The sequence below is a fragment of the Gymnoscopelus braueri genome (assembly GCF_963280865.1).
Source record: "Gymnoscopelus braueri genome assembly, chromosome: 20".
Taxonomy (NCBI): domain Eukaryota; kingdom Metazoa; phylum Chordata; class Actinopteri; order Myctophiformes; family Myctophidae; genus Gymnoscopelus; species Gymnoscopelus braueri.
The window spans coordinates 42,291,309-42,305,357 of record NC_137622.1 but is presented as its reverse complement, the minus strand read 5'-3'; the positions used below and the strand labels follow the sequence as shown (position 1 = coordinate 42,305,357).

General features: G+C 47.4%; 1 protein-coding gene across 1 annotated transcript in view; it reads right to left on the bottom strand.

The window, feature by feature from the left end:
- Window positions 1–1,605: 1,605 nt before the first annotated feature.
- Window positions 1,606–14,049, bottom strand: part of LOC308075841 (uncharacterized protein) — a 40,060-nt gene continuing 27,616 nt past the window's right edge. Inside the window, exons 5-6 of the mRNA XM_080415820.1 lie at window positions 8,307–8,492; window positions 1,606–5,935 (exon numbers count right to left, since the gene is read on the bottom strand). Coding sequence (XP_080271946.1) covers window positions 3,130–5,935; window positions 8,307–8,492 — 2,992 coding nt within the window. The 3' untranslated portion in view covers window positions 1,606–3,129. The remainder of the gene's footprint in view (window positions 5,936–8,306; window positions 8,493–14,049) is intronic.

The following is a 14,049-nucleotide window of genomic DNA, read 5'->3' as shown; positions in this document are numbered from 1 at the left end:
ACATTGGTATGAATATCGTTGCTGTCGGGCTCTTATCTCCATCTTTTGTTCGTAAATGAATGCCCTAATTGATCATACTACAGCGTCATACAAAAGTATCAAAAATAGCAGATCTAGGATCTGCTATTTTTGCTTCTTTTTTTTAATCCTGAAAAGTAACAGTTTTGGACATTTTCGGGAGGTTTCCACCCGACAGAGAAGATATAAGACAAGACCAAAGCAACGTTTTGAGCAAACAAAAGCAATCGAAACATGAATACATTTTCTGTGTGTGTGTGTGTGTGTGTGTGTGTGTGTGTGTGTGTGTGTGTGTGTGTGTGTGTGTGTGTGTGTGTGTGTGTGTGTGTGTGTGTGTGTGTGCGTGCGTGCGTGCGTGTGTGTAAATATTTGCAGTATTTCTGTATATTCTGTATGCATTTATCATTCATGAAAAGTGCAAAAGTTGGACTTCATCTGACCCAACCTCAGCGTATAATATATAGCCTACAATACAAAGGAATGCTCCGTTGTGGGGAACAAGAATTTGGGTGTGCATTCATTCAGTCACCGGAGGAGTGTGTTGAGCAATTGTTCTTGAGCAAACGTTGCCCAAAACGTTACCTTGTTGCAACGCAGAGATACGGCGGAGCATGACTCTCTAGAATGGAAAGCATCTAATGGCAAACATGTGTAGGAAATGTACCGGTTAGATTACGCTCTGAAACCATAGCGTTCCCTACTCTGGGAGGAGGAGGGTATTCGCCAAAAATAGACGATCTACAACCTCACGACACGTCGCGTCGCCATGCGTGTAGATCTTGTAGATCGGCTATTTTCAGGGAAGAGAGATGCCGTAGAGGGAAATACTGGAGGACCTAACATAGACCCCTGGGGGACTCCAGTCAATGAAGTATATAGTGTTTTCAGGGATTAATAATGATGGCATTGTCTAACGTTTTGTGCTTCTTAGTATTTAGCATTAGGGGCCGTGTCCAACCAAGAAGGGTTTTATTTTTTTCACTGACCACAGCGTATGTTTTGAATTGTTTATGGGGGCGACATGTTTCGGGAAACCCCAGCAGTGTGGTGTGGTGGTGCTGAGCATTTATTCTGCGCTGGTGCGTTGTTCACGTGTGGCGTTTTGATCTGCTTGAAGCTGGTGGAAGCTGGTTGAAGCTTGAGCTGAAATATTTGGAATATTTTCGGCGAGCGCTTTGGCGTTTTCAGCCCGGGAAAAAAAAAAAAAAAAAACCCTCAGTGGACAAACAACGGCCCCTTATGGAAGTAGAGTCAGCTAGAGAGGAAGGTAAGAGAGAGAATGTTATGGTTGAACTGGTTAAATGTCCTGAGTTCATGAGACCAGCAGGCAGGTTAAATATTGCAGAGACAAAAAAAAAAGAAAAACCTCTTGTATATGTACATATGTATATGTGGAAGCAGTGGGCTCTCAGAGAGAGCGTATTCCTGGTGCGATCGCACTGCGGCGCAGTACCCAAATAGTTCTTTCTGTCCAGTTTCAGTTTTGTTTTTGCAAAGCAGGAGGAATCGACACGTGACTCCACAAGATGCCTCCTGCCCGCCCCGCCCCGCCCCCCCCACCCCCCCGGCCACCGATGTGGTCAAGTGTCCATAAACAAGCACCATGGTTGCCATAGCAATACATAATTAAACAACAAGAGGGCTCACAGCCAGGGCCTGTCGGTGCCGCCGATCGGTCGTGTTTCCCACGGCTTTCCTTTCTCCCAACTCTCGACCCGGTCGCCTGTTGATCCGTCAGTGACGTAGTCGCCGTATCGTATCGTATCGGAGCGACGGCGATCCAGTCGGTCACGTTATCCAGTGAGTCAGCATGTCAACAGGCGGTAAAGTGCTGAATGTGAGAGATAAAAGAGAACTTCACCCATTTTCAACCTGTCTTCATACAATTGGTCCTCACTGACGCTCATTCTAAAATGGCGCCATTTCTGTCTATTTGAGTCTGTCTCAGAGGAGGGCTGTGGACAGTTCAGGAAAAAAAAGGTAATTTCTAGTTTAAATGTGTATTAACTCATTCCCTGCCAAGAACGTAAAAAACAATTATTTCCAATTACCAATTCTGCCAAGAACGTAAAAAACGTAATTTTAATTTTAAGAGAAAGGTTGAAAGGTTGTAGTTTCTAATCGTTTGGAATCCCCATCGGTGATGTCATTGGTAGGTCTGAAAACGGTCCACAGCAGCCTACTCACAGGGTGACTAGACAGAAATGGTAGCATCTTATAAAGAGCATTAGTGAGGACTAAGGGTTATGACGATAAGGTTGGAAATGGGTGATGTGCGCCTATAAACACTCTGTCGGTTAGAGCGCCACCTGCTGGGCTGGTCAGCAGTAAGGTTAAGCAGCTGTACAGGTTGACGCTTTCATTTATTGCTTTTTTGTTCACAGTTTCCGTTCAATGAGGTCTGCCATTTTTTCTCCACTTCCTCTTCTCTGTCATAGTCTTGTCCGTGGAATTACTATTTTCTCATCATCCTCCATTTCTCTTTACCATTATATATTGTTTTGACCGACATATTGTTTTGTCCGACACATTTGCCATTATATATTTTTTGATGATTTGTTTATTTGTATATATTTGTTTGCTCATCATTTAAATCTTCTCAAATAGAAACTTTAATCACATCTAAGTTTTGTTTGTTTGTTTGTTTCTTAATACAAAATATCGGTAAAAACATTGGTAATCGGCGGTCTAGGACTCTCCGATATCGGGATCAGCATCGTACCCAAACATGTGGCATCGGTCGCCTCTAGTCTTATCCTCACAATTACTATTTCGTTGCGGTCGGGCAGAAACCTCATACCTCCATATTTCATTTTTCATAAATTAATGCCCTACTTCATCATACTAGAGTGTCGCACGAAAGCAAAATAGCGGATCTACAAGCTCACAACGTGTCTTGTAGATCAGCTATTTTCACTTTTTTTAAAACGTTTTTTTTTAAATATAATAATAAAAAAGGGTTTTGGACATTTGAGGTTTTCACCCGACAACAACGATTTCTCATTATCATCTGTCTCTCTCCTACCCAGAGTCTTTGATTTGAGCACTTCCTGTTTCAGTCCCGTTTTGGGCGTCATCATCTTCCACATCCTCCTCCTCCTCCTGCTCCTCTCAGGCTTTCTCCTCCTCCTCCCGTTGCACCTTACAGTCTCCAATGTCCTCCATCTGCATCATGTCCTCCCTCGCTCCGGAAGACTCCTTCTCCGCCTCCCGTCTCCCGGTGTCTTCCTGAGGAGGCGCTGTTGAATCCGTCTCCCGACTCGGCGTCTCGCTCACCACCTCTCCCTCCTCCGCCATGGTGACCACAGAAAACACCCGCTTAATATCGCGGCTCGCTTTGACCACGTTTACGCTACTTACTCTGCCCCCTAGTGGGGAGGAAGGGGATAACGGACTTGAAGGGGATACAGGCAAACTACTCAGCTTGTCAACAGGGACAGAGAGGACATCGCTTTTGACACCAACAACCGACGCGAGCGGAGGTTCGTCTGTTTGTCGCCGGCTTAATCCGTCTGTCTCCACGTTTCCGCCGCTCTCCGTCTCTCCGTGCCTTTCCGACGGAGGAGTGGTGGGAGTCGTGAACAGGCTTCCTCTCGTCGAGTCCGGGGACGCCACCGAGTAGACACTACCCGACTTGACCTTCAGGCGAGGCGAACCTCCAAGGGAGGGGGTTTGGACAGGGCTACGGGTCATGGCAGGGCTACGGGTCATGGCAGGGCTATGAGTCATTGCAGGATCTGGAGTCAGGGCAGGGCTATGGGGAACGGTAGGGCTATGGGTCATTGCAGGGCTATGGGTCATGGTAGGGTCTGGAGTCAGGGCAGGGCTATGGGTCATAGCAGGGCTACGGGTTTGGACAGGGCTACGGGGCATGGCAGGGGTATGGGTCATCGCAGGGCTATGGAGCATGGTAGGGTCTGGAGTCAGGGCAGGGCTATGGGTCATAGCAGGGCTACGGGTTTGGACAGGGCTACGGGGCATGGCGGGGGTATGGGTCATCGCAGGGCTATGGAGCATGGTAGGGTCTGGAGTCAGGGCAGGGCTATGGGTTTGGACAGGGCTACGGGGCATGGAAGGGCTATGGGGCATGGCAGGGCTACGGGTCACAGCAGGGCTATGGGTCATGGTAGGGTCTGGAGTCAGGGCAGGGCTATGCGTCATAGCAGGGCTATGGGGCATGGCAGGGCTATGGGGTATGGCAGGGCTATGGGGCGTTGCAGGGCTATGCGTCATAGCAGGGCTATGGGGCATGGCAGGGCTATGGGGCATGGCAGGGCTATGGGGCGTTGCAGGGCTATGGAGCATGGTAGGGTTTGGAGTCAGGGCAGGGCTAAGCGTCATAGCAGGAATATGGGGAATGGCAGGGTTTGGAGTCAGGACAGGGCTACGGGGCATGGCAGGGCTATGGGTCATGGCAGGGCTATGGGTCATTGCAGGGCTATGGGGCAGGACAGGGTCTGGAGTCAGAGCAGGGCTATGGGTCATAGCAGGGCTAAAGGGCATGGCAGGGCTATGGGGCATGGCAGGGCTATGGGGCATGGCAGGGGCTGGTGTCAGAGCAGGGCTACGGGTCATAGCAGGGCTACGGGTCATAGCAGGGCTACGGGGCATGGCAGGGCTATGGGGCATGGCAGGGCTATGGGGCAGGGCAGGGTCTGGAGTCAGAGCGGGGCTACGGGTCATAGCAGGGCTATGGGTCATAGCAGGGCTATGGGGCATGGCAGGGCTATGGGGCAGGGCAGGGTCTGGAGTCAGGGCAGGGCTACGGGGCAGGGCAGGGTCTGGAGTCAAGGCAGGGGAGGGTCGAGACTTTAGTGCAGAGCGAAGCTTGGGACTCGGGGAGATACTGCGGTCTTGCAGTGGGCTGGAGCTTTTCCCCAAGGGTGAAAGTGTAGCAGGAGGTTGACTAGTGGTCTTTGGGATGAAGGCTGGTATGGGGAGGAGACTGAGAGAGGGGGAGGCGGGCTTTAGGGGTTCACTAGGGGTATATGTGGGTGTCTGGGCGAGCTTGGGGCTGGGAGTGCATAGCGGTGGTGACGGAGGAGTTTTCCTCCGGACCTGCAACGAGGTGTTATCTAGGAGAGAAGATGGAGGAGATGAGCCGAGGCTTAGAGACGCTAAGCTACCCCCGAAACCTGGATCCGGGCTGGAGCCGGCGCTGGAGCTGGGGTGAGCGCGGACAGGCGCAGGAGCCGGAACGGAAGGCGATGGCCTAGGGGAGACGTGGCCAGAAGTAAAACCTGGACCAGAGCCGGGGCCGGGGGAAACGGGAGTAGAAGTTTGCTGCGGCCCAGGAGAATACACCTCCAGCTTTCTCTCGCCTCCGTCTTTCTCTGCGACACGAGTGGCCATGTTGACTGTCCGTCCAGGTGAAGCCTGGATAGGCAGGGATGTGAGGCCGCCACCAGTCCCAAGTCCGGGGACATTTGTTGGGGTGGCGGGACCACGGGCTGGGCTCGGCTCTGGAGTCAGCGCGAAGCTGGCACCGGTCGTTTTGAACCTGGTCTCAGTCCTGACTCCGGCATCAATCGTCGGACTAGAAGTCTGCACCGGTTCCTCCAGAACCACGGCGGGCTGTTGCAGGAATCGAAACCCGCCGGTACCTCCCGCCCCTGCCACGGGCAGAGTTGCCGATTTGACCAGCCCGGAGGGGTCGCTGCCGCGCCTCTGCCCAAATATGGCCAGGCTCTTCCTGCGCTTGGGCGGCGGGGCCGGGGCGGTCCCGTTGGTGCCGTCGGCGGCGGCGGCGGCGGGGGGCGGGCGGACATCTTTGAACATGTTCCTCAGGTTGTATCCGTCCTCCTTCCCGTCTCCCTGCCCCTCCTTCCTGTCCTCGCTGTCCTGGGATTGGTCCAGCTGATCCCCCGAGTCGGCCTGGCCTCCGTGGAGCTTCTTGTCTGTGTGCGTGACCCGGAACCTGACGGAAGGAGGACAGGGTTAGTGTTAGGGTTTGTCACATGCATTCTGATGTTCTACAGCAGGGGTCTTCAACGTTTTCATGCCATGGACCGCCAAGTTGATATGTATTAGGCCGCGGAAGATTTGAGTTAAAAATTAGATATGCACAAGATTTTCCCAGAAGAACAGATCTACAAGCTGGAATAAGCCATCCAGGCTCCTGGTGAATCATGACCATAAAACATTTGATTCTGTGTCCAAAAGATATTTGAATATTTAACTATATGATATACTTTATATATATAATATCCTTTTTTTGTTGTTGCAGTTTTCAAATATTTTTGGACACAGAATCAAATGTTTTACGGTCATGATTCACCAGGAGCCTGGATGGCTTGGTTCCAGGCTTAAAGGAATGAATATAAATCATAAGCTCTATGGGAAATATTTATAATAATAATAATAATAATAATAATAATTATAATTATAAGAAAACCTAGGGGTTAAAACCTAAAAAGCTAACCAAATGCTTTATTAAAAAGGAAAGTCTTTAGTCCTCTCTTAAAAGCATGGACAGACTGTGGAAACCTTAGCTGGTCCGGGAGTGAGTTCCATAGTAGAGGGGCAGCTGAGCAGAAGGCTCGGGGGCCCATGGTGCGGAGCTTGGTGGGGGGGGTAGGGGGGGGACTTGGAGGCGGTTAGTGTTTCCAGAGCGGAGGCTGCGAGTGGAGTTGTGTGGCTCGAGCAGTTCCTTGAGGTAAGGGGGGGGGCATTCTGTATGTGCCACAAAATCTCCGCCACTGCTATGCTCTATACTTGGTCAACTTGACCAAGGTGTAGTGTAGTGTAGTGTAGTGTAGTGTAGTGTAGTGTAGTGTAGTGTAGTGTAGTGTGCTAAAATGGTGAAACCGCCGGTGAAGCGGACATTTTCCGCACTGCAACCCCCCCGCCACTGAAACGGGTCGTAGTACCGGGCACCGCGAAGGGTTAATCCGCCCCTGAGTGTAGTGTAGTGTAGTGTAGTGTGCCACAAAATCTCCGCCACTGCTATGCTCTATACTTGGTCAACTTGACCAAGGTGTAGTGTAGTGTAGTGTAGTGTAGTGTAGTGTAGTGTAGTGTAGTGTAGTGTAGTGTAGTGTAGTGTAGTGTATAGGGCTGACCTTCGATTATGATTTTAAAAATCGAAGTTTTAGGCCAAAAAACGATCAAACTTCGAATAATCGACGGCCGGGAGGGGGGGGGGTTAGTCGGGTCGTTAATCTTCCATGAGCGCGAGGCTGCGCTGGCCTGCGCTGTTGCCCTATCTCTGCAGTCTGCAGCCAGCGAAATTAATACATTTTACATGCATTGCTAGGTTGGATTGGATATGCTACTTGTCTTAGTTGGATAAAACCCAAACAAGTGGCTCAATATTAGCCACATATTCTTCTTGCTAGACAAAATGATCTCCAAACTACAAAGCATCCACCCATAGCGATCTGTCATAAAGATCAGCTGTAGTAGCTGCTCCACGACCCGACAGCGGATGTAACCCGACACCCAAGTCCTCAGCTATACTAGTTGTGTGTCGGTGTCGTGCGCAGTAAATAGCAGATCTACAAGCTCACATTGCGTCACGAATAGGACGCGTTGTGAGCTTGTAGATCTGCTACTTACGGCATGCAACACCAGTTTGCAATTAAGTATGTTGTGTTCCGTTCCCCCTCTCATTAATTTATGACTTAAAGTAGCACGGATTTACACTCAATGTAAACAGGAATTAAACGAGGGGGGGAAATGGCGTTCGTCCACAGACGGGATTAAAACACTTCTTTATTGAAAAATATGGACTAACACATTGCACAAATACTCCGGACACCTAGTTAACATTTGGGGCAAGCGGGTAAGCACCTTATATTTTGCATTTGTAAATTTTTGTACAAAAAATTATCAAATTTAAAAAACGGCCGATTACTTGATTTAAAAAAAAAAATTCGAATCTTGTGCCATCGAATATTCGAGTTATTTGGGTCAGCCCTAGTCAGGCGCGCGGGAAGTCCTTAATACCTAGGGGGGCTGTGCGTCGGGGGGGACTCCTCGCGCCCGCGCGAAGCGCAGGCGAGCGATTTTTTTTGTGATTTTTTGGGGATTTTCTGTGTTTTTCCCCACACTAAAAGGCAGAAAGACAGTGCAAACACCAGGTTGAAGTTCATCCATGACCGTAACAGACTGCTATGATCCATAAAATATATATATATTATAAAAAATAAAATAAAATAAAACTTTTTTTTTTTTTTTTTTTTTTTTTCTTCCCATCACCAGGGGGGCTGCTCCCATCACCAGGGGGGCTGCAGCCCCCATAGCCCCCCCCTTCCCGCGCCACTGGCCCTAGTAGTGTAGGTACCCACCTTCCCACAGCGAGGATAGTCTGTTCTCCAGGTTTCTGCTTCAGGTACCGAGGGGTCCGGCTCGGGCGTCGTCGGCCCTTCTTGTTGCGGCTCTGAGCACACAGCATGCAGGAGGTGTTGTGGTCACTGCCTGAGTGCACCGTGTGCATGTGGGGCGGGATGCCCCCCACCGACTCCTTACGAAGCCTGGAGGTTAACAACATGGCATACTTTAATCATCTCAGATTAACAACATGGCATACTTTAATCATCTCAGCAAAAGAAAATCATATCACAACTTGATTTGGAGGGATTTGTTTTAGTCACTCATGAGTCATGAGAAATGTAATCGATTTACTTAAAGGACGACTTCACCCATTTTTAACCTATCATCATCACGTCACTAATGATCATGATAAAATGGTACAATTTCTTTCTACTCAGTCGTGTGTCTCTACTGTCTCATTAGCCTCGGAAACCCATGCCTTTTTTTTTTGTTTCAAAAGATAAAAAGGCTGGGCGAACCATGCAGGAACGCTGGTCTTAGGACCTTGTTATCTTCTAACCAATCAGAGTGCAGAGGGGCGTCGCTCTAAATTTGGTGACGTCAGCGTGCTCCGTGCACAGCCCGGGGTGGGGGGGGGGGAGGGGAGGGGAGGCGGGGACATAGATTGGTGAAGCAATAGGAAGCTGCGGCTGGGTTTGGATCCGCCCTTCAAGACCATCGATTGGGCTCGTTTTTTCAGTCTAGTGTCTCATAAACCTGCCTACCAGTGACATCATCGTTAGGCAGGTTTTTTTTGGTTCAAACAAGATTTCACATTTTTATCAACGCGAGAACAATGGCTTCCATTACAGCATGCTAACTTTACAGGAATAGAAAGCCTGCAGTTTCCAATTACATGAAGATAGGTTAAAGATGGGTGGAGTTGTCCTTTAAGATTTAAACACACAACCGTATGGACTAGGGATGGGACGGTTAAACGGTCACTAACCGTTTGGGACTAAATAACCAAAACTAAGTACAAAATATTTTTACCTATTAACACATTGTGTGCCGGATTTAAGAATCCATGCGTCATGGGCCATAAACGGTCCGGACCGTTTTTGACCCTTTCTTTTTTAATATGTGGTGCACTTCCGCGGTGGGGCTTCTACAGCACGAAATGTATCAACGTAAGTGGATGGAAGAAATGCAGGCACTGAACGTACAATATTTTAATAAACCTCTGGCACACAATGTGTTAAATAAAATATTAACAGAATATTAGTGGAATAAATCACTTAAATACAATCTGTAATTGTTCCTCATACAATATTTTATAATACCTAATAAGAAAGAAAAAAAACATTTGAAAAAAGAATGATATAGACCTAATATATGTCGCAATACATTTGAACTGCCCTGTAGGTCTGCAACTTTATTTATTGATATGACGTCATAGATGGTTAACCGCCCACAGTCCAAAGGTTAAATATTTAACAAAAAAGGTCCAAATACCCATCCCTAATGTCGACTGAGCTACTGTGTCCGGATAGCTCAGTCACAAGGTCCTGGGTTCGAGCTCGAGCACCACCTACTCAGTACTATGAGTAGCATGGCTTGGGTAACTAACTACATTGTGTGGTAAGTAGGCCTGCCGGGAGCTGATGGTGGGTCAACACCTCCCAGAGGTCTAGCACACTGAACAGTGGATAGACACCCTCGTTCTCTGACATACTTTGTTACTCGATGATTCATCTCTCAAGACAGATTCAGAGCTCCCCTGAATCTGTCGGCAAGTCCCTATAGAACGTGTAGAGGCTAGTTTACAGTGGGCGGGCCGCGCTTTACCCAATCAAATGTAGTGGGCGGGACTTACATGCGTGATTCTCATTTCGGAGACGGATAGCTACACTGTAGCAGCATGGGGCCTAAGCTCCCTCAGTTTAGCTCCCTCTTTAATGCGCGAGAGGTTTCAGATGTGTGCGTGAACGTCCAGGCGCACGCTACAGGGAACGCTGTGTAACGTCCATGTTCCGCGGTACAAATGTTAGTAGTATGAAAACAAAGGAGCACCGGCGGAAGAAGAGTAAAGGGGCCGACATCCGGTCTACACAGGGAATTGGGTGGTGCCCCCTGCAGAGGCAAATTCAAAATAATTGTTTTTGTTTGTTTTATGGCCGATGATGGGTTCCCAGATTGCTTGATGATTGACATGGAACTGACTTGCATGTCAACCCTTCATTTCGTTCATGAGCGCGCAGCTTCAATTCTAACCCTTGATCAACCACCGTGGTGGAAACCAGCTCCCCTCCTTAGGTTGTGAACTCCAAGAAAACGAGCGCTCCTTCTTCAATCTGACTGGTTTTCCTCTCATACTGTAACACAGTGGTTCTCAAACTGTTTCATGTCAAGGACCCCTAAATTGATCTGAAAATGTTTTGAGCCAGGGACTCCCAGAAGAGAAGATTTGTGTTAAAAAAATGCAAAATGTTCCAAAAAACATTCAAGGTTTTTCAAAAATGTTTAAAAAAAAAGCAGATCTACAAGCTCGCAGCGCGGCACAAAGTGAGGTGCTGTGAGCTTGTAACTTATAAATAGATAAAGTTGTTACAACGACTGTGATGCTACATTAACTACTTTTGCTGGGGACCCCCTGGAACCTCCCCAAGGACCCCCGGGGGTCCCCGGACCCCACTTTGAGAACCAATGTTGTAACATATACACCAAATATGGTGCTCAAAATTCTCTCTGGAAGATAAATGGCCAGGGCTCTGCTCTTCACAGCGTGCTATGCTGTAGACAGACAGGGATTCTCAGAGTCTCAGAGTGGACTGAAGATGGCACCGTGGCTGATGACAGTGAGGTCACACAGAGGAGACAGCTCCGTCCGTTTGTGGTCAGTCAGACGGAGAATCCACAGACCGTGACAAACACAACTAGAATCCACAGACCGAGACAAACACAACTAGAATCCACAGACCGGGACAAACACAACTAGAATCCACAGACCGGGACAAACACAACTAGAATCCACAGACCGGGACAAACACAACTAGAATCCACAGACCGGGACAAACACAAGCAGCAGAAGCCTCAGATCTGTATGACAGTGATAAGGCTGCTGCCTCAGTGAACCGAATATCTATCATCGAACATAAATAGCCTACAATACCTGGCCGACATTTTGCATTCAAACACCAAAAATAACTCCCATTTCAAAACAATGTCACACTCTCATGTCTGAATAACACCAGGGAGTAGAATTGAACATTTTAGCATTGTTTTAGACAAAATGTATCACCAAGTGTTTGTAAATACTATCTCACTCAGGTGTGACGATAACATACAGAGTTCATCTTCCTTCCCATTGATAATGCAGCGTTTATAATGGCACCAAAACTATTAACTAATAAATAAACAATACTCCAGGTCAGAGTCCAGCATTTGGATGCAGAAAAGATAACCATAATAGATAACCAGCAAAGGTCAGGCCCTTCCTTACAGCTGCAGACCTAGAAAAGGTCATCCACGCTTTTATGTCCTCCAGGCTTGACTATTGCAATGCACTTTATTCAGGGATCAGTAAGCGAAATATTCAAAGACGGCAACTGATACAAAACGCAGCTGCCAGGCTCCTGACCCACACAAAGAGACGTGTGCACATTACACCAGTCCTTGCGGCCCATCACCTACTGTATGAGTTTTAAAATTGATTTTAAGATTTGACTGCTTGTTTTTAAAGCCCTAAATGGTCAGGCTCCTCGGTATGTGATCTTTTAACTCCCTATAAGCCTGAGATCATCCAGCAGGGCCCTATTGACGGTTCCAAAGTATCGCCTTGTCACAAAGGGCGACCAGGCTTTCGCCGTTCGGGCCCCTCGGCTGTGGAACTCACTGCCTGGGGGAGGGGGCAAACTCAGTCAGTGTCCTCTTTTAAATCTCTTCTAAAAACTCACCTCTATCGCACAGCTTTTTCTTAAATTATGAACTGCTGTACTATTTATGCAATTCATTTAGGATTTTTATTGTATATTAACTGTTGTTATTGTAAAGCACTTTGTAACTTGTTATTGAAAGGTGCTATATAAATAAAGTTATTATTATAACCATGGCATGATGAGTGAACAGCTGCAGTACATGGAGATGATCCATCTAGTCTGTGCATTGATCAGATCAGAGTGAACTGCACATTGGGATCTGGCAGACATGTTGCCATTCATGGCCACTTCCAGACAGAACAATAATAACTTTCATAAGTTAATTTATACTTTTCTACTTTTCGAGTCACAAACTGATGCACAAACATAGGACAGAATGCACCATGAAAACAAGAATTTCACAGAAGTAATAAACAAGTGAAAAATAAAAATAGCTAGTACAAATGAAACAAGAATTAACCATGAGCAAAAGGTAGCGAAACAAAGAAAAGGTTGTTTACAGGAATGCTTTCTGGAACATATACGTTTTTAAGAGCGATTTAAAAGATATAATGGAATCAGTGAGGCCAATCGTCTCGGCTCTCGGGTAGAGCATTCCATAGCCTGCCCTATAGGAGCTCGAACGCCAAAGGCCCGATCACCCTTAGTTACAAGGCGCAATTTGGGGACCTTTAGGAGAGCCTGGCCTGCGGACCTCAGGCCACAAGGAGGTACATGATGTATTAAGGAGCAAGACCATTCAATTCTAAAAACAACCGGGAGCCAATGAAGTGTTGCCAGGACAGGGGCTGATATGGTCACGCTTCTTGTGTTAGTTAAAAGCAAATCATTGAGCATAAACCTCCAGAAACTGCTGCATGTGCCGCTGTCAAGGACTTGATTGCTCCTCTATAGCCTGTATACAGTGCATAGATGTAGTGCACAAATGCAGTGCAACACACCACAGTGATGGAGGGGTGGGATGCATCACATATTACAGCAGTGCAACACACCACAGTGATGGATGACACAGCAAAAACAGCCCAAACACACAGGGATGAGTCAGCAAAAGGACAGGCCCTGTCACAACTCCATTTTGAAGAGCTGTTGCTCTGCTGTCGGCTTCAGGGACAGTAACTAAGTACATTTACTTGAGTATACTGTACTTAAGTAAAACATATATATATGTTTTTTTTTACTTTCACTCTACATTTCAAATAGAAATATTGTACTTTTGACTCCACTAGATTTCTAGGAAGAGAAACTCACTCTCACACACCCAAACTTAAAAAAATATATATATATATTGAATTAACACCTATTTTAAATATAGTGAAAATAGCAGAAAATGGACATTTTTATTTTACATAAATCTTCTGTTCTGGGGGTCACTGCTTTTCAGATAGGGGTCTGCGGCCAAATATATACATACATCAATTTGTGGGTCCTTGACATGAACATGTTTGAGAACCACTGCTCTACAGACAAGGCAGGCAGTCCAGTGTCTCCCAGAGTCTGTCTGCCCTGACCCTGTGTGTGTGTGTGTGTGTGTGTGTGTGTGTGTGTCTGTGTGTGTGGAGGACGAAATATGATGCTGCTTCTTTATAGAGCAACACACACACACACACACACACACACACACACACACACACACACACACACACACACACACACACACACACACACACACACACACACACACACACACACACACACACACACACACACACACACACACACACACACACACACACTCTACCACACCCACTAGCACAGGTACAACCGCAGCCTAACTACTGCAGCAAGGGGAGAGAGAGAGAGAGAGAGAGAGAGAGAGAGAGAGAGAGAGAGAGAGAGAGAG